Genomic DNA, 26249 nt, shown 5'->3' with positions numbered 1-26249 from the left:
TTCTCTCTATCTCTCTCTATATATATATACCAAACAAAACTATATATATATATAAAATGTATAAATATAATAATAATTACTTCAGTTTCTTGATTTACTTGGGGTGATTAATACCATTACAATTGATTGGGAATCTTTCATATAGTCTGTCACTTCTCTCCTCTTCTTTTATGCATTGTTATTAAGAAGGCTTTTTGGCTATTGCCCTGTTCAAAATGGCAGATAATGGTCTGGAGAGGGAAGAGTTGTCGCTGTTTACGTTGAGTTGCACATTAAATCATTGTTTTATTGGTTATTAAATTAATCAATTCTATAATACTAAAGATACAAACGTTTTTTTACCGTCAGCAAGTTATTTAGACGATGTGGTGTTCAGTTTATAATTTAAACCTCAACTAAAGTGATTGTGCGTTGCCTTGGAACGTCCTATTTTGGGAGTAATTGTGTCCGAGGCTGTTCAGAAATAATCAGATATGTAATTTTATTTACAGGTAGGTCTAATTGTGTTATGATTCTTTGCAAAACTAGATATAAAATTTTGCATAAGTGAATACATATTTTAATTCATGTTTGTCTGTGTACACTACAATATGCCTATATATGTGCAATAACCTCAGTGTGTGCTTCCACAAGTTGCTGATGAAAATTACTTATTTCTTCTAATATCAATTCACCAGGCTATTACATTACAATAATGTGTTAATATTATATTTAAATTAAAACATATTTAATTTATATTACAGCTAACCAGTGATTTTGTCGTGGGAGTATAATGTGTTTATTAAGATATTTAAAAGTGGAAGTCGAACTTTTTTAGTCTATTAGTTTTGTCATTGTCTAGAATCAAATGTCAATTAATAAAGTTATCCTATAAATTAATATTGTGTAATAGAAATAGGCTCTACAGTATTTAGAGACAATTAGGCTTTGAATTGTTTTTCAAATCTAAAATAATAAGGATTTAAATCAAATGATAACTAACAATATGATTCTTCGTAGGCTTAACAATTGGTCAATGTCTTATCTCATGGTTGTTTTTAAAGTAGGCTCTAACTTGTTTTAACATATAGATACTATTGTTCAGATTAACCCTGTGAATGCTTCCGGTTATTGTAGCATATAACCATTATTGCACACTTTTGCTCAGAATAAAAAAAGCTATATACCAAACATAACAAATATTTGGTATTTATTTACAATACCGTGACCATGAAAAATGGACTTTTTTTCATGGGTTGGGCATTTATAGCCAAGTATTATTATCACAGGTGCATATAAACTGGGGGGAAAGTATATTATTGTATTATATTGATGCCTTTCGGGCATTATTGCGTTAAAAATGGAAAATAACCGACAAAATTTTGTTGAACAACACTTGGAGGGTTAAGGATCAGGGGCATCACGTGATCTGGGATTCGACTTTTGCAAGCTCGAGTTAATTTTTTTTTCTAAAGAGCAAGCAGTGCGCAGCACTGCACAGCGGGCAGGCATCGTTGACAGAATTAACGTACTTGTCAGCATCATTTCAGTAAAATTTCCAGAGATACTGTCAAAAACAGAGTTTTCAAAAAATCGTAACTCCTTTGATTTTCGTTGCCGACGAATTTTTTCTTCACTATTGTTTTCAGGAAAAATTGTAGTTTTCAGGGGAAAAAAATGAACATACCTTTCCATGGTCACGTTATTGTAAATTGATACCAAATATTTTATAAGAATTGCAAATAAAATTTAAAATTAGTACAAAATCTATCAAATTACCAAAAATTTTATTTTTCCTCGAAAGATAAATGATTATCATCATAATTATTAGTTATACGTTGAAATTTGGGAAAAATGAGTTGGTCCGTAGAAATTAAATGATGGTTTGCTGAATAACTTTGTATTCTTTGTTTGATTTTTCATTTCTGAATCAGAAGTTTTGAATGTTTATAGGAAAAGATACACAATCAATCCATATAATTCTGTGAAAAAATTTCAAAATTTTTTAAATAAAATAAAACCAATCAACATGAAACTTAAAAAAAATGATTCAACTCCAACAATTAAACTAGAAAATGATGTAAAAACAAATAATTACCTTAATTTGTGTTTATGTATATGTTGTAGGAATAGTTATAACAATCAGAGCTAGCTGTTAATACAACTGAAATGAATTTTGTTATATCCTTCCCGAAACAACCTGTATTATTTTGTTATTGCTCTAACTCATAATGTGTTCTTTATATGCCCAATAAAAACCTCTAGTAGTAACAATTAGTAAGAGAATTGATAGTGGCAGTTATTTTGAATTGTAATTTGGAATGTACAGAAAAGCAGAAAACCTTAACAGTGTTTCTGCCAAACACGCATTGAATGTAGTTACACAAAGCTACTAAATTACATAATATCAACCCAGGTCTTGCCATTATAATAAGACTTAAAAAAATGTATAACCTAAGTTAGTATAAACAAAACATACCAAAGCCTTCTGACATGCATAATACAGGAAATGCAACAAACGATTTGTGTGTCAACTCCATGCACAGAATCCCTAAAACATTCATTTAGTAAAACAAAAACTATTATTATCAACTGAACAAAAAATAAAGGTAGTGGTAGGCTACATCACTGTTCGCAATAACCAGCCACTGACTCCTAATCAGTGGCCAACTGTAGATAACAGTTGTTTATACAGAAACAAGGTGGGAACAAATCAGGGAACGGGAGCAGGCCTTTTTTATGATTGGTTCATCATAGATGATTTACCTAAAATGATACAGTGACTACACATTAATTCAATGGAACTGACTATTGATTATTAAGGATTTTTTAATTAATTTTTTATTATTGGCAACCAAAGTGGCCGAATTTCGACTGATGGTTGGCTGATTGGGTGTTCTGCTAATTTAATGTGCTATGAAGCCTTGACTAAGTTCCTTATAAGAATTGAGGTTCCCAATTTATTATGTTGCCTCTTCCCAGTTCATACGATGGTCTTTGGACCAACAATGATGTTTAATTTTTCACTTTTCTGTTTGCCACTTTCTTGTGTTCTTTCATTTTAAGCCATGGCTTTGTGCACAATTTCCTCTATAAAGATATTGTAAAACATAAGTGACAGTGAAGATCTCATTGCTATTCCCTGTGGTGACTGCCCACCACATATATCAGACCGCTGAATCAACGGTTAGGACCGGTCTTTCTGATAAGCCGCGTGCTGATGGAGGACCGGTGGTCTGATAAGGGAGTCTAGATTGAGTGACGGAAGAGCGAAGACGTCTGATTGGCGAGTGGCGGTGACGGAGATTTTACTTACCTGTCGCGTCTTAGTTAAATTATTTGTTTGTGGTATTGTGTGTTACACTATGGATTGATTTAATAATCAAGGGGGGGGGGGTTAGGTGCCGGAAAATTATAGGGGGTGATTGTAAATTCTAAATTGTTAGTATGTTGGGGCGGGTTTTGTCGGGATGGGAGGTCCGCGTGGGGTTGGTGTTGATATGTGTAAATTATCTTTGGCGGTTAATAAATTGTTTTACGATTTACTTTTACTGATTCGTCCTTAAATTATAACTTTAAATACTTATCAAAGCTGGCAGGAGGATATTGTGTAATTAGGATTATGGTCGCTCCACGGGCTTCATCGTGCAGGCGGCTACAAGCCTAGTCCTGCACGGTGACACGTTGCTTCCAAAAACTCACACAACTCGTTACATCCCTCATCTTGACAGTTAATTTTACACTCTCAACTCAAAATAATTACATTAAGTTAGACATGTAATAAGTTACCTACGGTATAGTCTCATGGAGATATTGATTCTTTTAAAGTAACTCTAGTAAACTTAATCTGTATTACAAAATTTATTTTAATCATATCAAATAGGTCAACAATGTTCTTGCTGTTATTTCAAACATAAGTCTGAATTTAGATTTGGAGATCTGATTTAAGATCTATTTACCAATAAAATGAGCTGTTTGAAATATTGATTACATATCTTAAATGTTAATTCTAATTGAGTTTAGATTCAAATTTGTTCCATCCACATACATTTATTTGTGGCAATTGTAATAGTTATCTACACCCTGGATCTTTACCTCCTTGTGTTCAAGTGTGCTCAGTAACTATCTTGAATTATTTTATTCATAACATTGTCATCTCAGTATTGGTTAACCCTTATTCTGCCAGCCCTTAACTTATTGCACTACCCAAGATTTGACAGTGGTAGAATAGTTGCTGCACATTCAATGCTGAATCTTTGTTCATTTTTTCAGTATTTAATTTTTATACTGTTTACTCATTTAATATTTGTTTTACATACATGAATGAATAGTTTTAATATGAAACAAATTCATAATTTAATTAAAATAATAATGTGCATGAAATGCAGAAAAATAACAAATTATGTTCTTTGCACATTACATTTTTAAAGTAAGAAGTATAATGTCTTTTATCATGATCCCTTGCTCCTAAGCGACTGAAATGCTGAATATTAATACAATCAAGCTTAAAATTAGCCATGGGCCTAACTTTTATTTGATTAACATAACACCCACTATAGATGGATATCATTTACCTCACTTAAATGAGTGATGACATATTTTGGAGGACCTGGTATCATGATTGTATAGTTTTACTAAAAATAAAAGAAAGAACTCTTGTCTTAAACAATTCAAGTAAAGTTTTAATATCAATTATATGCATTTCAATATAATTTAAAGGGTTCAGAAAACTTTTTTCAAATTACAAATATCTTTTAATTAGTATTTTTGTTAGATCTCTACAAAAGTTGGCCATAATTTTATTTTAAGCTAAATGATGTTAACAAATTTAAATTTTCCACTACTTATAACTTTTACACATTGAATCTTCTATAAACATTTTTATTAAATTGTGTACTTAAATTTTCTTACTGAAATAAAGTAGATATTTTACCTAGGTTATGTTTAGTAATTTCTCTTTTAAACAAAAAATGTATAGTTTGAGTATTTACAGCATACAAGTTTCTCTATTACAGTTTCATATACTAGTGTTCTTGATCTGTGGGGAAAATTTTGATTACTCTGTGATTGTAAATTTTCAATTTTCTCTAAACTTACGATTGATTTGTTCTACGAGGTCATTGGTAACCAAATGTCACTTCGTTTTTGGTTGTGAACATTACTTTTTTCCTCATGAAACAGTTGGCATAATTTTTAACTGTAGTACTTAGTCCTATAGCTCATAATGTCTTCTCCTTGTATAGAGCACAATTCATGACGAATTTCCACTGGTTGCATTTTCTTTACCAAAAGAAATACAATTATGCTATTTGTTTACATTAAAGTCTAATTTAAGCTGTAAATATAGTCACAAAGAATATCTTATTCATAAAAGAATCTTAGTAACTATATGTAACTATGGAGCTACATGTAGTCCAATAGTTAAATTAATCCAAACATATTTTTTATGTTTAAAATAAATATTTACATTTTTATATTTGTTATATTCTTTGTAATGCAATTTAGTGTTTGTAGTACAACATTAAACATAGTTTATTTTAAATTTTAGACTAAAGAATTTTTCATTTAAGTAGACATGTCATGATATGCCTGTATAATATCTAAGGTACTGTGTTCATTACGTACCTTACAAAGTGTCATATTGTTATTGTTGTTCAGGAAAAAGATTAGTCATAGTTATAATACTTTATTAACATATTCGTCAAGAACAGTAATTGCGTCACATATGTTAAAATATCTTAATACTAGATGTTAAATAAAATCATTGAAATAACATAATTTTATAAAATTGTGTTTTATTCAGTTTATGCTTGAGTTCCTCTCCAATTAAAGAATTCTGCCAGTGTGTAGAAAGGTCGGTCCTGAAGCCATGTTTTTTACTCTCTGAGGAAACTGTCTCTGTTAGTTCTTTTCAGGTCTTCTGGTAGGTTGTTCCACATTTTCGCCCCCATGTAGCATGGTTTCTTTTCAGTTGCACTGAGGGTGTGTGCAGGAAGGCAGTAATTGGTATTGGTATTGTGTTATGAAATACATATTTTTTTCTATTAATTGATTGATTTGTAAAGAAATCAAACTTGACATTACTATTACAAATTTGAAACTTTTAATAATTTCTTCTCTTGTTTGAAAAACTTTAATGTTTGAGACCACTTTAATATATAACTTGTAATATCAAACGGCACACCAGTTAAAGGGGAAGAAGGTGCCACATCGTCTAGTTATCCTGTAGACTGGTGATAAACTGGGATGCACAAGCAGTAAGCGACTGATGGCGGGAGGTTTTTGTACGTGGTTACTGCAGCGCACCAAGATCGCATATTGGCTGACACTGCCGAACCTCTAAGGCAGCTTTCATGTGAGCTATATCCCCAGTTATACGTATTGAGTATATTTGCTTGTATTCAAACTCAGGCAAAATAAATGTTTTATTGATATTTTATGGTTCTTTTCATGATTTAATTTATCCGTTAATTTATTTAATTAACTGGTTTCATAACATTATTTTAAGGCATATTCTCCAATGACTTATTCTTTTGCAGTGTCGATGGGAGGCTAGTAGGCTTGTAGCCTCAGGTCAGATCATCAGCACAGTATGTTCTAGACAAGCCAGTGCAATGAGCAAGGACAAGCCTGTAAATAGAGACAAGAAGAAAGGAAGCAATGGAAACAATTCAGTACCAGGCAATGGGGGGGAGAACGGTCCGAATAGCGTGGGAAATGGAAATGAGCAAAGCAGTGTTGGGATTAAGTCAGAGCCATTGGAGAGAGAACGGGACAGAACGGAGGAAGAGGTGAAGGAGGAGCCGCAGGCTGCCCCAGAGGAGCCTCAAGTTTGTGAACATAATGAAGAGAATATGCCATCTGATACAAAACCACCTGACCTTAACCTCTCTGACTGTAAGTAATAGTAAATTACAGTTTTTCTTATGCTCAGTTTCAGGAGGCCACTCAAAGAATAAATTATTTTTTTATCGTATATTAAGCTAAAAAAATCCAAATTACATGTTGCACTTAGTTGTCTTACATATTAAATAGAATAAAAAAGAAAAGTCATGTTCAAGGTATGATTCACGAATTAGTGTAGAAATGTTTCTTCAATATTGGTGTACTATCGATTGATTACAAGCAATATTATGGCCTCCACCTCAAAAATAGACATTATTCATTTCATTTTTATAACCAAAGATGACTCAAGGTCCTACTATAACTACAAAAGAGACATACAAATATGATTCAAGGCACTTCTGGGAAACTATAATTTAGGTTAAGTAATAGTGTGTATTTTATTGTTCTAATCTATTCTTAACACTTTTAGGACCAGCAAATATTTCATAAATTTTTTATCAGTGATAACAGGCTTGTTTAGGACAAAATAAAGCAATTATATTTTATAGCAATGTTGTTAAAGATACTCTTAGATAATATGCTGTTCAGTAAAATATAGATGTACATTTTTCCAAAATGGGTTTTTATCTAATTGTACATGAACAAAAAAAAAAAAAAAAATTGAGCTCAAACCACTTTGGTAACGGAAAGAACTAATGGATGTTAGCCAAGGTCATAATACTGGAAACATACCATTCTTTGTTGTGAAATCTGTGTTTTTTCAACAGAGATGATATTTCTAATCAGTCCTAGATAAATGGCAGATTACATCAGTGTGTGAGATAATGAACTGAGAAGTTTAGTGTACAGTGCTCTCAAAGTAATATTTCTATAAGTTACCGGTTTTTTCTTGACGTGTATCTTGTATGTAAAATAATGTACCTGTAGGATACCCATTATTTATAAAATCTGCTACAAAGTTTTATAAAGAGAAATGTATAGTAGGTTACTATATACCTCACTGTTGTGATGTGAAATGTTTTACTTACAGTATGAACATTATACAAAGTAAAATTATGTAACAAACTGTACAACAAAGTATATATTAATAAGGTGTTTTCAACTAAACTAAGAAACAGGGGCGAACTGAACCAGTGGCGCACCCAGAAATCTTCTCTTGGTGGTGTCCGGAACACCAGGGAGTCAGGGGGTATGAAAAACCCTTCAGATCAGTAAGGGGTTTGGGGGTTCTACCCTAAGTTTTGAAATATTAGGTCTTAGAATTTGTTATTTTATAGCACTTCTGAATTAATAAAAATAAGGGAAATATCAGGTCAGAGTGTATAAAGTTTCAATGAAAGCACTCTACCACCAATAACTAGGAAACAGGGATAATTACAATCTTCTGCAATGAATAACATTTATATGAAATGTATTTAACTAAAACAAAATTTAATTATAGCATAAACAAAATAGTTGTCTAAGTAACAAATCAAGACCAAAGCTTAATCTTGATATCTGGATCAAAATGTATAGATATCGTGAGTTTGAAAGTTCACTAGAAACTAACTAATAGAGATACAGTAATGGGAGTTATATTGAAATTAATATTGTTTTTTCTGCGTTATAATAATAATACTACAATAACTTCCAGTTTTATATTGCAACTTCGAACATTCATAACTCGGAAACTTGTGATGCAGTTAACCCTTTAAGGAGTGCGTGTAAACTGTACATAATGAATAAGGACGTCATATGACGTATATTCTTGTAATGGCCCAAAAGAGTACGGACGTCATATGATGTTTAGCCTCTGTATTTTTGTATTATCGTAAATGCATTGCTATTACTGATTGCCTTTAGTTATATTAGTTTGTAAAGTGGTTCCATCTATCGGCAACATACTTAACTTCCATGTTTGTGCTCACATTCACTTGTAATCAAATTTTACCACCAGATCGCAGTAGCCACCTGGTAGAAGCCACTGACTGAAGATTGTGTTACGCGAGCATCGCTTTGCTGTCAGAATATTCTGCCACATTATACTAGCCATTCCATGTATACTGCATACTGTGGCCATATTTATCTTGTGAGAGTGACATATTTGTGGAGCAACCATCTAGTTTCTTACTGCTGTCCAAATAGCAGTCAATATTGATTGAGTCTGTCATAGTTAGGAAATAAGACATTTGATTTTAAAAAAAGTACTGAAATATTGAAATATTGACTTGTAGAACATACAACACACATACATGTAGTCTTTTTTTATTAAGCTTTAGAATATAAATTTAAAAAAACTAAGAGAATTTAGGGCTTTTTATTTTTTACTCCTTTTGGTAATTTTTGGATTTGCTCCATTACTCATTTTAGCCTATCGAAAGAAGACGTCATATGACGTCCATACTCCTTAAAGGGTTAAGATGAAATGTTTATAAAGGTGCATATACATGTCTTCTGTAATTGAATATGTAATTTTAAAATAGTTTGAAAAAGTTGTTATTAAATTACCAAAAAGACAAAAGAATTTTCCGGACATTTGCCATTGTTCAGTGATACAATACAATCTTTGAGATCTACAATCTGATCTCTTCTTCAGGTAAATCACTAAACTAATGCATGACTACCACTCAGGTTAAACTAAACAAAACATACCAGAGCGTTGTGACATAAGTCAGGAACTACAACAGCCATGTTTTGTGTCTACTTCATACACAATAACTCTAAAAAATGTACTTAATCAAAACTAAACACTAATTTTAAAAAATGAACTACAGAACCCAGGTCATGATAGGTCTACACTCATCGGTCATCTAACTACAACTGACTAGAGTATAATAGTAAATGACGATCATCACAATAGTAACAAGATGGTGGAAAAAAGGAGGGACAGGAGTGGTCCATTTTTACTATTGGTTCATGCAAGGTGTACTTCTTAAAACCTACTATGACCCCACATTGGTTTATTACAAAGTTCTAATCTGTTAGGTATTTTAGGTTTTATTGTTAGTTCATTTTTCAGAATTGGCAATAAAAGCGACCTAATTTTAATTGATGGCTGATTGATTGGTTGGTTTGCCAGTTCAATGTATGAAGCCTCAAATAGTTTCCTTTTCAAAAAATGGGGTTCACGATGTAATTGCTAGCTTCATCCAAATTCATACGTGGTCTTTGGACCAACAATGATGTGCAATTTTGGACTTTTCTGTTAGCTCTTTTCTTGTATTTTCTTTGTGTTCTTTTATCCTTATGTTTAATGATCTTTGTGTCTTGCCTATGTATTCCCTATTGCAACTACATTGTATACTGTAAACACAAACAGTTTAATACTGTACTGATTGTGTTGTACCACTGAACGATGGCAAATGTTCGGAAAAATCCTGTTTCCTTCACAATCCGTCTATCGTCGTTGCCTATTAGTGACAAGAAACTAACACAATACAGAACTGTTCAGAACTCAGCAACTCACTCACTACTGATAATGTCAGGACTAAGATACTCTAAACCGGACACTTGTCTGTTCCGAGAGTCCTAGTCATCACAAACCAAAAGTACCCAGTACAGGTATTTTTATGATGCATATTTTTTACATGTTTAACAGGAACAGTTACATGTTCCTGGTTGAAAGTACTCGGACTTGTTTAGCACATGTTGTTTGACATTTTGTACTCGGGTACAGTTATAAGCCACAAGAAATACCTAGGACTAACCTCACTTTTATAATTACTGCATGACAGTAAAGTGAAAAAATTAATTTTGAACAAAATTGAATTATTATACTAACAGTGTTGTGTATTTTGTAAATTGAAATATTTATAAAGTCAGAATTAGTATATTTGATTATGAGTGAATTATAAGTTTCAACATAATTGTTATATTTATTCAAAAATAGACTAAGCGATTGATTATTTAGAAATAAAATGCTCTTGCCCTCCACCGGTCGGTGTGCCCATAAACTGAACATCTTAACAATCAAGGAGACAAACACCTGTTCCAATATCATGACATAAGAGTAAACAAGTTGTATTGTATAAGACATAATGCAAGGAATGACTTTTGACATTACATTCATGGTCAAATTACAAAACAAATCATTATTCAATGATCTCTTTGTTTATTTCTTGTACCGAGCAATTTTGTAAATATATGTTGGTAATACTATCTCGTAGAATATGTATAATGGATTATTTATAAATTATCAATGAATTATTCAATTAGTTAAATTAATTTTACTTAAATTGTTATTTTATTATTATTATTTTAGCCAAAATCGAAGAAAACCAACTGTTAGACAATCCAGTGTCCTGTAAATCTCTAAAGACTGAAGATGGTGCTAATTCTGAACCGGATTTTGGAGCTGGTAAGAATTGAACAAATAATCTAATCACATTAATTTGTTTAAATAATTGTATCATATAGCAACTATATTTAAATCACAAAATATGTATTTAAATCTGCTAAAATGTATCAATTTTCTTATTTGGATTTTTATAGAACTTTAGTATAACATTAAAATAGTTAATGCCTTTAACATCAGAATAACTTGTTTGAGTAACGAAGAGTAATTTCTTATTTTTGATCCATTACATATTGTAATTGGACATTTTTTCTTTTTAGATTATTATATCAGAGAACTTTTATGTAAGTTAAAATTGATATCCTGTGCAATACAAAACCAAATTAAGAATTAAATGTGTCAAATCTTGAATTGTTAAGTTGTATAAATATACCTATGTTAAAGTATACATGGTGAATAAAATAGCTACATAATAAATAACTGTTTGGTTCAGGTTTAAATACATTTTGAAATTTGACACAATTCTAATTTTAGTTATTTTAAATGTATTATTATCTACTGTATGTATGATATATTCATTAAATGCTATTAAAAAGAAAGAAGTAACACAATTTTTTTCAAGCCAATTTTGTTTCTACATGAGTGAAAGACCATACTTATCATATTTTTGTACTTGGTTTCCAGCAATGTTCAAACACTTGTCACAGTGGGTGACTATCTTTTTTATACCTTTTTTTAGGGACATCAATGTCAATACCAATAGCCACGACTCCATAACATTTTTCACCTCATTATTGGATTCAAAACGCTTACTGTCTAGTTTGCTCTTCAGTACGTCCAGGTTGTATGGTGGGTGATCGTTCTCCCAACGCAAGTATAGAATCACTGTTTCATTGTTACCATCAAGATATAGACAACTGAAGGCTGACCACTTTGAGCCCTGTAGACATTTGTATGACCTTCATAACACATTCTAACCCACATTCTCACCAATCAACCACTCATCGCATCTTTAACGTAATTTGATAAATTTCAACCGGTTTCACATTCCTTGCATTCATTAATCAAATTACAGCATGAATCTCACAGTTGGGGAGATTAGTAATTTAAAATGTGCACAGCAAACTGAAGACGCAATGTAAAACGTGGTGTCAGTTAAGAGAAAGTGATGGATAAAGATGAGCTCGCATGCGTGGATCACCAACCGTAGTACTGCAGCAATTGTACAATGAAAATGTACTTATTTTCTGAATACGTTTGTATACAAGTCTATTAATTTTGTACAAGAGTAGTCCCAAATTCGTAGATTGTAAATTATAAGAAACCCTACCAAGTAACACGAAATTGGTTGATAATAGTGTTTCATAACTGCTATGAGTAAATTAGTGACAGTATAGTAATCATGTTGTATGATAATAGAGGTGGGTGGATGTGAAGGAGTGCTTGGACTGTCTCTTGCGCAAGATGGAGTACAGCCTCTGGCCAGCAATGTTATCAATAAACAACCTGCCACCATGGAAGCACAGTACATGCAGCAGCAAAGTCAGATATTCGTCTTTTCTACAGCTCTGGCAAATAAATCAGCTGAATCTGTACTCCAAGGCCAGTTCCCCTCTATTATAGCCTACCATTGTGCTCAACCCCGTACCAAAAAATTCCTTGAGGTAATTAGGTTATTTCTACTGATAAGTTCTTTTGGAAATTAAGTGGACATTTAATTCCAGGGTACATAACTGTACTGGTCTTCACTCAAAAACATAAGGTACACTACATTCATATGAAGTAATGAGAAGTTTTGTTAAAAAAATATAAAAACCATGTTGAAACAATGTAGTTATGTTTTTAGAAGAATGTTTCGAACAAGGTATGATTGTCTCTAAAAAGTGTATGGTTTTTTAATAGTGACCTTTATAACAAGACTCAAAACCGTATTATAAGAAATTTCAATTTTTTAAACTTGAAAATTCTTTGAATTGATAGTTTCAGCTTTGCATTTTATGTATTTTGCATGCTTATTTTGGATGGAACATGTATTCAATTTGATGAGTTTATTTTTTCAATTATTTTTGAAACAATAATATAATACTAAAGAGAATGTGAAGCCATTATATTTTTCTTTTGATATGAGACGACTACTAGATTAAGTTTTGATAAAATATGTTGGCCAAATTTTTCATATAATGAGATGGATGTTTCAGCTTACACCATTGATTTACACTGAAGCATACCCTTACTTTCAGTACAACAAATGTATTGTCATATTCTTCTTGGCTAGAATCTATCCAAAATATTAAAACGTTTGTAAATATGTTTGGTACATTCTAGCAAAACGTAGACGTTAACAGTAAGTTGTTGAGTTCTAAAAGGATATTGATAAAACATAGCAGCCTCACACAGTTCCAAACACAACAGCAATTACAGGTTGACTGTTCGACAAAATACATGTATAATATTCTATTTTCTCATTTAAAAAAGAATCTGGTTAAAGGTGTTATAGTGGCACAGAAAACTTATTTTCAGTTTCTGGGTGAAATATCCATTCCTAGGTTCGTAAGTAAAGAAGGAAACCTTCTAAAACGTCGTCTCTACGTTTGTCAACACTTATCAACATGTACAATGAATAATAAATACTGGCATAAATGCATATTAAATTAGAACATAATTCCTTAACCCTTGTTGGTTTGTATCCGAAGGAAGTTCTGTGGTGGTACGCATCACAAAACGGGCACACTTACACTTGCATTTGTTTATATTTACAATGTCAACCTTTCTAAACTGTTGAGGCATCACTGAAAATGTCAGATTGTATGCTGATGTGAGACTCGTTTTGCGTTTCCATTATTAATGTTGCTGTGATGGAAGTGGCCATTGAAAATAGTCTTTACTGCTCCCCATTTTGATCAACACTTAGCTTGTGAGTTATACTTTACCGTAATATTTCTTGTGAGTTATACTTTACCATAATAGTTCTTATGTTTTATAGTGTTATTAGTTTTCTGTTTTTGGTTGCAGAACCATATTTTAATGTTGATTTTCCAAGTAAAGTACCCTTTCCTTACTTTAAAGATCATGTGGTGGTATTCACCACATATTATTTCAATTGGCAGGGTAACCCAGTGAGCCAGGCAGGACAGATGATAAGTTAATGTGTGAGGGAGAGGGAGGGCACCAAATGATAAGGTCTGCAGGATAAGCGGGAGAGTCGATCAGGAGTAGTGCACTGGAACGGGCAGCAGGTGGAGTCGGACAGTGACTGGTGGCTGTGCCAGTTCCTGTGGATGAGTCGATACCTGTTGATAAGTAAAAAATAAAATTATATTTTAAAAATATTTTTAATATAGGCAATACATTTTTATGGTCATTTTCAGATTTAAAATAATATGTGAGTAGGTTGTTTGGTAAGTCATGGGAAGGTTTTTGACATGCTGTGCTAGATAGCCCCATCGCCAACTCTAGATACCGATGCTCAGGCATTGCCTTGTGTTACATTGTGTTATCAATTTTTAATCACCTACCAAAGTGGGTCTGGCTTAAAGCTACATTGAGGAGCAAGAATCTTATTCATAATTATTCAGTTAACAAAATTTTATTCAACTAAATATCCAGCACTTGTTTCAGGAAACATGTTTAGTCTTGATTAAATTGTTTAGAGTATTAAAATCAATCAATTTGTATATATTTCCAATTATTTATTACAGAGCAAAAATGAGAACTATTTCATAATGAGTAATAACACCAATATTAGGAATTGAGACCCGGGAATACACACACGTTTACAATGCATCCATCCATTTATCTGTATCAAGAGAGTATGCTATTTTTATAAATGAAAAGCGGATAGAGTAAGACTTAGGTTCATTTCACAAATGTAGGTTAACAAAATACAAATATCGTGGTTAACCTACATATTTGTATTAAAGCAATGTTTACTGAACATAATGTTAACAAAAAATAAATTAAAGTTCAATTTAAAAAAATACTCTTTTACACAAAGCTCAGAAATGGTCCACAACCACAAAATGGAATAACATCACTCATACAATCAAGAAACATCAAAATGAAAAAATATGATTCCAATCATTTAGTGTTGCCAATTTCAACTTTTAAAATGGGTATTTTAAGGCTTTTGTTATATTTCACTTTACATATTAATAAATAATTTGATTATTTCATTGTGAAATGACTCATTTATTATCAAGAAAATCATAAATGTTTTGATGTACCACTAATCTACAAATGGATAGTAGGCCAATTATCATTTATCTTCATTTTAGGGGTAGCAATGCGTTATTATATCATAATAATTTGCTGTTTTTTGTATATTTTCTAATTAGCATTAAGTCAGTGTAAAATTTGTTTTTCATGAAAATGAACCATTGTAAATTTTATAGCAAATAAAATTAAAATATACAAATAACTTACAAGTACTATTTTGGATTTCAGAAACATCCTTTGAAGATGACTCAGTTCAACAGGCAAAATCCTGCTCAATGGTTAAATAACCTCGCACAGATAAAGCAGAAAAATGCACCGGGCAATCTCAAGTGTCAAGGGATGGGCCGAGGACTCAAAAACAATATGATGATGGACGTAGGGCTAGGCATGGGTAATCGAATGCCTCTTTGGAACCAGGTAAACTTTTATAATACTTATTTAAGTTTATAAGTGTGTTTACTATACAATATGTTTTGTTTAAATATATATGATATTGTCCTATGCATTTCAACAAATGTATTACCTGGTAATATTTCATGAACAAGTTTTAATCAAATGATCTTATTGGACTGCTAGAGTAAATTAACACTATTATTTTGTAGCATTGAAGTTCAGTTTTAGGATAAAGAAGCATTAAACTTATAAAAAAATCATGGAAAGTAGATGGTGTATTTGAAGGTTAAAATTGTGTTATTGGGGTTTAGTGTTAGAAATAGTCAAGTATATTTTATTCACTTTAATCAAACTGTTTCAATTTTGGTATCAGCTCTGTTCCAATCCACTTGTGTTCAGTGTTCCACTTAATCCAATGGATTTTTTCACAAACGAATTGGTGAACATTTTAACCATGAAATGATGCCTGTCAGAATGTACTGCATGAAAGTTATACAGTCAAAATGTCTATTTTTAATTTTACAAACAAATAGGCGATATGGTTTCACTGAAAAAAGTAAGTTAGTAAAATTTAAATAGTTATGTTTAAGAAAGGGCCTAGTGAGAAAGTGAAAAACCAGATGGTGATTCTTTATTACTATGTAACAATGCTGATTTGATTTAAATATTCAGTTGGAATGCGGTTGGTTCAGTAGTTATTGATATTGGTTCCTTAAGAGCCAGCTGTAGTGAAACGGCCTTGAGTTTTATCCTAGAATAACAACATTAAACATTATACACTTCTACACCCTTATTATTGGTTATAAAATTATGAGAGATGTCTCATTTAAATATTCAATAAATACACATTCAAACGCTTTTTAGTTTTCCTTTTGAACTTGATATTTTTTTACATTAAGCAATAGTTTTTGTGTAAATTAATAAACTTTAAATATTTAGTTTAATTTTGTAATAGCCTTACATGTGTTTTTGAAAAGCTTTATAAAGATAAGCACCCTAATATAACACTTGTATTATAGATTTTCTAAATGTTAGTAAGAGGAAAATAAACTGAGACTTCTTACTGCTTAATATATTTAATCCAAAATTAACTGTAAAGTGTATTTATTTTATTGGTTTGAAGTGTTATTACATGTATTTAAAACTATTATTTTTTAAAGTCATTGTGGATGCTTGAACCTGAATCCAATTCAAATTCTTTTTTTTATTAATAACTACAGATAAGGCTATTCAAACAATTTTATTTTTACTTCAAAGTTTTATGTAGATTTCAGACGATGAATTTGAGTTAAATTATATGCTACTTGCAATGTAACCATACTCTACATTCATTCATTCACTATAATTTAAAGGATGGTCATAGACATATGCGTATTTAATTAAATTTATGATTGGTAAGAGCAAACATAAAAACTGTTGACATTTTATGCTTGATTTCAATACTGGCTTTTATTAGTTATCCATGTCAAACTAAGTTGTGAGAACAATGATAGAACTATTCATGACCCCTATTAAGTATTGCACTCCTAAATTAACATTGTGATAACATTTAATATAATTTTCAATAAATTGATAAAGTGTTAACAATGATAGCTTCCTCCGTAACTCAATAGAGAAAGCTATATAAATTATCTGTAACTCCAGTTGAGTACTGTGCTCTCAAACGTATGTAACAGAAACAGTCAAATACAAAATAATTTAATTGTAAGTAGTAAGGGCTCTGTGGTGTAGTGGTAACATGCTCGCCTGGCAAGTGAGAGACCCAGATGCGAGTACCAGTGGAGCAAGTACTTTTTGCGCTATTCAATGTTTATTGAAAATTAAATCAGGCTATTACCACTTAAAATGAATTGTAAAAAGTAAGGGCTCTGTGGTGTAGTGGTAACATGCACAGCCAGCTAGTGAGAGACTCTGGTTCGAATCCCGGCGGACAAGTACTTTTTGCGGTTCAATGTTCATTGAAAATTATATATATTAAGTGATAAGTATAAAGTGGTGTGATTGGAAGGAGTGTTTATTTTCACGTTTCATCTTTTTTAAATGATCATTTGTTATTACTGTGACATATACAATAACAGTTATTGATTTTGCTAAAATTAATATTGCTAAGCAGCATTTTTTATGAAAATCAATTTATATATATATATATATATATATATATATATATATATATATATATATATATAAAACACAAGTAAGCCATTACTTATAAATTAGGGATGTATCGATTCCAATAGTCGGTATTGCAGATATTTTCACTCGATTCACAAACCAAAATTTCAATATATTTTGTTACAAAGTAATAAACAATTGAACAAAAAGTGATTAAAATATGCTTTGAAAGTTATAATTTCACAATAACACTAGTGATATGTCGAAGCTGAATCTCAAATCTACTGAACCTTCAAATAAGTGAACGACAGTGATCTGCAGTATATGAATTACTGATCATTAAAATGTGTTATTGTTGTACTTTCTCTATGACAAAAAAATGTAGATACATAATAAGAATGAACAAATTACCGTAGTTTTATACATAATACTTTGCTTACAATTTGTATTTTCTATATTTACCTTCATCCATCTCTATGACTCTATTCGCAGACAAGAGCGGAACGCTTTTATGCAAATTTGCCAGGTTTACTTAAATGGTAACAAAACAACCCCATTTAGCTAGCTACTTTATTCTGAGTTACAAATAATGCAGAAATCAGAATTACATTAAGAATGGAGAATCAAGATCATAGTTTTGGTATCAGAATGAAATTGTGTTGGTATCAGCCCATCCCAATTAATTAAAAGAAGTTAAGTTTATAATAAAACATGAAGTAACAGTATTTAAGGTAGATGTAACATAAGGCTGTAATATTGTTAAAGCATTTAAAAATAGTGCTAGGTAAAACAAGATTAGCTGAGTTTGGCTACTTCACTGGGGAAACTTAAAAAATAATTTATTACAGCTTCGTGAATCAAGAGTTGCTTAATCCCAAATATTGTATTTTACACGATGTGATCCGTGAATGGAGATAGACATGTGGGTGATTATGTCACTGAATTGTTTAAAGAATTTGTGGACAGTGTGTAGTTACTACAGTGTGTATAACGACACACAAAAAAGTAGTAGAGTTTATCTGTGAACGATTGCTCCTTACACACATTCTAATTGTTCGTTAAATTACATATGTTACAGTAAAGAAAGCGAGGTTCTGATTTGATATCATGGTCACATCTGTGCATGGCAGTAGGCCGCCCCAAGGGGGGGAAAAAAAAAAAAACCTCAACTAATCTAATATTGTTGCTAATCTGCACTTCGGCCAGCCGAATTCCCCACACACGTCAATTTTTAGAATGGAATTGGTTGGATAGCAGCTCGTGGACAATTCAAACTGTTAAAATCTAATCGTCCAACCAATCATCGGGTGTCCTGATATTTCATAGTGCAATGACTATAATCTAACAAACATTTTGTGAACTAAACAACAGCCTGTCATATTTGTTTACTTTTTAGTTTTTAGTATTTAAAAGCTTGTAATTGGTTACATTAATTATGTTCATATTCTGAGGGCAACTATGGAAGGTATTCTTCGGTACAGGCGTCTACTTATTCTACACTGGATACATGAATTAATCTCACTTAGGTAACCCCTGTAGCAGATAAACGTTCTGATGCATTCTTCCATATATTGGTCACAGGATAGCCACCCAACCGAGAATAAGCCGGTAATTCTTCTGAGAACCGGGAAAATTACAAAAACAATTTTTCCGTCTCCAAAAACTTATAAAATCAAGACATAATTTGACAGCATCTGTAATCAAGAATTTATTAATCTCAAAACATCATATTATACACTACGTGGATCGTAAAATTGTGAATGAAGATCGACATATGTTTGCGAGCTTCATCTGAGGGTTGCCTTCACTAGTGTAGTGGAGTTTATCTTGGTTAGTTCTACTCTTGTGCCGCGGTAAAAGAAAAAAGTGCATTGAACAGTTTAAAATCGGCCAACCGTTCCGGATTTTGGCACTAAACGAGCGGTACGCATTAAGAGGTAAAGCGGCAATGCTGTAGTGACCGCTATACAAACGGGTTATTAATCGGTTCGTTAAATAATATAATATGTTTGCCGGTTTGACATACCCGGTTTTTTGAGCACACCAGAATTTCAGTTGGATTTTTACCATGCCTGATAAGATACCTTTGCGAGAAGAAAATAGTGGTTAAGCTATAACAAGTAACGCCAAGAAAGGCGCTTTGCATCTGACATGTTGCACAGCAATGACAGAATGAGGTAAGAGCTGAGGTACAGGAGAAACATTTATTGTTAGAATTGGCGGATAAGCGACATCGTGTCGTACCGCCCTGCCACTCATGTCTATCGTGAGTGTTCCCCATATGTGCAACACATACATTAAACTTTAAATCGCCGCTCGATTTAGCGCTCATTGTCCACTGTTTACCACTTGTATCGCGGGCGAGACCTCGGTTGGTCTATTAATGATTGCTCCTCGCACACATTCCGATTGGTCACCAGATTACATAGGTTAAAACAAAGAAAGTGATGTGTTTTGATATCACGGTCACATCAAAACCTCAACTGAACTGCGTTTACACTGGCAAACAATTGCACAATCGCAGCCTGTAATTGTGTCTCAACAGGTGCAAGAGCTCTCACGAGCGCCGCTGCAACCAGTGTCGGACAGTTGTTTACAAGAACTGTAGATCAGTCTCAACTTTCAAAATTTTAACTATACACATTGCTGAGACATCACTGCTGTGTGTATGAACAGACTTCGTATTGATTCTCGGAACAACCAATGATACAACTGTAACAAGTACTTGTGACGGTTCTCGTGAGTAAAATTGTTTATCTTGTTCACATTATGCGACAGTAGTTGTGCAAATTCTCTTGCAACTTTTATTTGCCAGTGTACACTCAGCTTAATATTGTCGCCAGTCTACAGACAGCAGATATCCAACCGACCAAATCAGCCACGCACGTCAGTTTCGTCGTCAGAGCAGAATTGGTTGGATGACGGCTTGAAATCCCATCAGTTCTTCGATCAACTATTTACCTGAACAACTTCCCCACACACGTGATGATCGGTTGGACAAACTGTTCAAACCAAATAGTCCAACATGTATAAGGAGCATTATGTTATGTTGTATCGTAGTCCATGACTATAATATTAACGAACACATTGTGACGAGCCACAGCCTTTTGTGTGTTCATTTACTGTGTTTTGTCGGGATGGGGTGATTCTATTCTTGCATTATATTAAAGGCTGACATAAAATATTTAGGAGCTAGTAATTGATAATAATAATTGTGCTTGTATTCTGGGTGCAACTGTAGGAGGTATTTCTACGGATTGTGAACTAACCGCACTTGGGTAACTGCCTTAGCAGATAACTTTCTGATGCATTCTTCATGTATTGGCCGTCAGTGGGATATATAACAGGACTCTAACCAGGGCTAACGCTAACGATAAAAATCTGGAAAAGCGTGAATTACGCATGAATTTCGGACTCCGGGAAACAACTTGAATATGCGTGAATTTTTATAGTGGCTCTATAATGTAATGTGTATAATGTGTTTTTATAGTGGAAATTTTTAGTAGGGATGGATCGTTTCCAATACTTGATAATGGGGCTCTTTTTGCTTGATTCCAACACCAACAGAAGTGCTTAACCCTTTGCATGCCAGCCTATTTTCCAAAAGTACTACCCAGAAACGCCCAGGGCATTTTCAGCAGTTTTGCAAACTTTCACAAAATGTATCATAACTTTTTTATTTTTGAACAGATATTGATGATTTCTTTACCATTATTTTGCTTATGAAATGCCCTTGTTCAGTTGGTAAATCGTAGTTGCATAAAAGTAATTTAAACTTATAAAAAAATTAAAAATTTAGAAAAGAAAATTAAAATATTCAAAAAAAAGTTATTTTAGCACAAATAAGTGGTTTCAAAAAAATAGTATGCTGATTTCCTGTTATATCCTAGTCAACTATATCTACCCCTTAACCTAATTACAAAATTTCAAAAGCCTATCTTATATAGAAGTTCAGTTGTGATTTTTTTCACTAAATGTGACACGGGCACAGTTTTTGTAAGTTGCATGGACGTTGTATGTAATGTTACAATATATTCATAAATCAATATTTAACACTATACTAAAATAAATAGGTACTTTGGGTTTATACCAACCATACCAGTATGAAGAACACAAAAATATAAATTTATAGAAACAAACATGATACAACGAAAAAACAACTTTTTAATTACAAAATTACAAACTTACGATTATCAATTGTTAATGGGGTCAGATTCCGTTATATGCCCCCAACGCTTAAACTTTTTTCAATGAACTTAGAACGTTATAAAACTATGTAGTTGAGTGACAGAACTAACATTCCATCAATCAACAAGCTTTTTTCCAGGTATTGTGATCGGTGTTGTTGTCGCTGTTATCTTATCTTTCTCGAAAATCCCGATTACGGCAGGCCGCACGGCATCACATGATTATTTAAGTTTTTGCACAGTACATAATTGCCTTTCCATTACAATTCAATTTATATTTCTGATCAGCCCCTCTAGAATTTGATATTTTACTGATAGGTACTATCTCGAGGGATGTTTTTCTTTCGTTGACATCAGCGCGGGCTTCGGCAGCACCTTCGATCGGAGGCACTCGCATTTCGGGTGGCGTAGTGTGATCAAGAATAAAAACAAGTTTTGTGTGTTTTTTTCAATAAAGAGTTTAGTTTTTGATTGGTAATGTTTGTTTTTGTTGTTTGGAGAAATGTAGGGGTAAAACACGGAAGTACAACAAAGCGACGCACCAGCTGAACGGGCGACGAGACTCTTCAATCACGTTATCTATTAGACCGCTCGACTTTGACCTCTGTCTGAGGATGGGGAGGGGTTTGCGATAAGAAAATTCCTGTTTTATACTGACAAAATATTGTTCTACGCTAATCTAGTAATCAGTAGAAGCAAAATGTCAAATAACGATTCATGCCTGGGTGTGGTCGGTATAATCCCAAAGTACCAATAAGGTACGGGTGTGGTCGATATAATCCCAAAGTACCAATAAATCTAATAAAAGAGGCATAATAAAAATGCCCTAACAACAAAAGTAATGAGAGAAATACAAACGTAAACAAAGCACAGCAACACGAACGTAACCTCACTCTCGACCAAACAATCCAACAGCTGCGAAGCTCAAATACGACCAAACAAACAGTCCATAAAGGAATAAACTACTTTGTGGTTTCAAAGCAACTAATCGACTATCAATTAGTCAAAATTTCGTGGCAATCAGATGAACTATAAGAAAATTACAGGCGAAAAACGTGACGTACCTATATTACGGCCGTTGGCGATTTTCAATTGAGTAGCCAACAGCCGTAATATAGGTACGTTGGCGTGCAAAGGGTTAAATACGCTTGAAGAATCACGATTTCACAGTATTCCATTCATATGATGAAGCTGAATCTCAAATCCAAAAATATTTTACTCCCGAATGACTACAGATCGGCATTACGCTAATTACCCATTGCTGAAGCATTTTTGTTCTTTCCCTATGAAAAAACGTAGATAGATAACCAAAGTAAAAAACTACTGTAGTTTAACAAATAATATTTTAGCCATAATTAGTATTTAATATATATATATATTTTGGCACATCGTCGAGAGTGCTCTGTCTATTCGTGGACAAAAACTATCGGCAGTACTCAAATTACATATTGGTGAAACGTGTTTTTGTACTTCTTTGTGTATAAAAACTATTTAGAAACATATGGTAACAAAATACCGGGATTAATTAATAATATTTAAATTTATGTTTATATTTCTATGTTTATATTTTTAACGCTGTTGTGTCTCCAGTTCTATGTGCTGACGTTAGCTGCTCAGCGGAAAACAGGCGATCTCTAATGTTTATTTTAAGTATATGTCATACTTTGTGTTGTTGTACATAAATAGATTCTCTATAATTGTAAATATAGCCATACATTTTTATGTACATGGCATATTTTCTGGAAGCTCATTTTATAATCTACTACTTCTATAATTTAAAAGGAGAATCTCTGTATATTACTTCGAAGTAGTATGGTATTATTAGGCTTGCTCCCCTTCCCCACCCACAAAAAAAGGATAAATAAAGTAATTAAAGTTCAGATGAAAGTGTTTGATGAAGTATCAGATTGACCGACTTTGTGTACCGACGAAATCATTGTCTTGTACCGAAAGTTTGTCTACCGCAGACCTCTGACCCGCAACGCTGGATTGCAGTAGCACAGTGTTGATATTTATTTGTTATCTTTCTTTATTCTGTATTGGATATATGTATTTTCCAAACATCACAGAAAAAGGAAAGCTATTAGGTATACATGATGTTTCGTCAACACATCAAAAGACACAGAGATAAAAACTAAGGAGCTTAAAATATGTGATAGCGATAAATCGTCACCGAATTTCTCGCATATCACTAGCAACTGAATGCTAGAGCACCGCAGCTTGTGGTATTTCTTGCAAATACAGCTGGTGATGATAAACCATCACCGTTGAACTCGGCGGAAGGGTTATATACAGTATTACAGTTGTTTATTTCGTTTAAAATAAACTAGAGTAGTGGAAATTTTCGACTGGGAAAAAACCGGGAATTTGAAAAGAGGTTTTTAGTGGCCACTCTAATTTTGAGCCACAATATGTGTGGCTGTAACTAGGGCTGCCACTGGCAATGAAAACCTGGAAACCTGTGGGTTATGCTTGAATTTTTATAATGCCAAAGAATGGCTCGATTTCACTACTCATTACTGCGGCTTGTTTCATTTGATTTCAATACAAACAGAATTACTTAAAATATGTTAGGAAAGTCACGATTTCATAATATTATGACTAGTGGTGTGTCAAAGCTGAATCTCGCATCCGAATAAGTATTTTCGGGCGAGAGCTGATCGACAGTTCATAAATTACTGATTTCTAACACGTGTTGTTGTTTTGCTTTCTGTATAAAGAAATGTAGATAGAATGATGACAAAGTTAACAAATTACCATAGTTTAAAAATAAATTTTTTGTTGTAATTTTAGCACGTTGTCGTGAGTTTTCTGTGTCTAGTCACAGACAACAACTGATCATCAGTAAGCACTGATTGCTAAAACATGTTTTGATAGTTCCTTGAATTAAACAAAATTATTTAACAACATTCACTAACAAAATGCGTGATTTTAAAACAACATTTTATTGGAAGTTCATATTTTCTGTGACTATATTTGTCAACGCTCGCAATGGACGTCAGCTGCTTGGCAAAAGAGATAATTGCTAGTTTAACGACAATTTTACCTTTTTAGATCAAGATTTTTGATTTTTTTTTCAAATGTTATTATAGGTAATACAAATTATACCCATACAGTGTTATGTAAATAAAATATATTTTAGAAACCCATTTTATAATCTACCATTTCTATTATTGAAAAATGGAAGGTAGAGTATATGACTTGCAGTTTTAAAAATTTATCAATTTTCCTAAACCTCTACAAATTCAATTGTTTCAGCATGATATTTTAAGCTTTTTTTCCATAAGGATAGTAGATCGGGCGATCGTCTTCACTTGTCAACTAAGAGTGTTTAACAACGGTCTACGTTTAGAGTTTTCAAAGTTTTATAAATATCCAACAGATCGCAGTTGTATGTCGAAGTTGAAAAATCATTCATATGAGTTTACTCGCTGCTTTTTAGCGCTTCTGATTGGGTGTTTTCCTCAGTTGTTATTATACTACTTTTAAGGTTAGTGACACAGAACTAAATGACGCAGACGTACATGTTGGCGGGTTTAGTCTAGACAATGGCCCGGATGTTGAAATCGCTTCGCCCGAGTCGCTTTATTTAGACTATGATTCAGACATCATCCCTGCCACTCTGGAACCTTGCTCACGTGTTATCGTTCCTATATAACGGATACCCCAGAAGGCCCATGTTCCATCTGAACGAATGAATGCCTTCACAGCTGAATTTTCTAGTATACAATAGCGAGCGATACGATGTGGCGCACCGTTGCTGTTCGTGCGGCCACTGACCGTAAATTAATTCGTGCCCGCGTGCCAAAACAATACGATCCGCAATGGGTTAAAATAGGTGGCAGCGACAAATTGTAACTGGATTTCTCGCATATACTGCTAACAACGAAATTTGCTAGGCCACCGCAGCTTTGTGGAATTGCTTTCAAATATAGCTGGTGACGAAACGTCACTATTGCATTTGGCTTTATTGTATACAGTATTCTTCTTCTTTAGTATAACAGTTATATTTAGTTTGAAAATGGACCGGAGAATCATAAACTCTAGGAAAACAAGGAATATGAAAAAGGTTTTGAGTAGCCACCACCCTGAAGCTGTTCGTCAATTATGTTTAGGTGTTTAGGTTCTAGTTGCGAAGCATTAACAATGAAAACATACGGTGACTGATGAGTTGCATTAGGCATGGGCAAACTAATGTAACCACTGACTGGAGATAGATGAAGATGGTCATATTTAACCCTTTT

General features: G+C 32.9%; 1 protein-coding gene across 1 annotated transcript in view; it reads left to right on the top strand.

Moving 5' to 3' along the window:
- Positions 1-220: 220 nt before the first annotated feature.
- LOC124369051 (protein BCL9 homolog) overlaps positions 221-26249 on the top strand; it is a 39167-nt gene continuing 13138 nt past the window's right edge. Inside the window, exons 1-5 of the mRNA XM_046826751.1 lie at positions 221-491; positions 6519-6876; positions 11066-11161; positions 12518-12762; positions 15542-15730. Of these exons, the coding sequence (XP_046682707.1) occupies positions 6594-6876; positions 11066-11161; positions 12518-12762; positions 15542-15730 (813 nt within the window). The 5' untranslated portion in view covers positions 221-491; positions 6519-6593. The remainder of the gene's footprint in view (positions 492-6518; positions 6877-11065; positions 11162-12517; positions 12763-15541; positions 15731-26249) is intronic.

Source organism: Homalodisca vitripennis, chromosome X, assembly GCF_021130785.1.
Source record: "Homalodisca vitripennis isolate AUS2020 chromosome X, UT_GWSS_2.1, whole genome shotgun sequence".
Taxonomy (NCBI): domain Eukaryota; kingdom Metazoa; phylum Arthropoda; class Insecta; order Hemiptera; family Cicadellidae; genus Homalodisca; species Homalodisca vitripennis.
The sequence above is the reverse complement of the archived record's forward strand: the minus strand, read 5'-3'. Positions and strand labels throughout refer to the sequence as shown.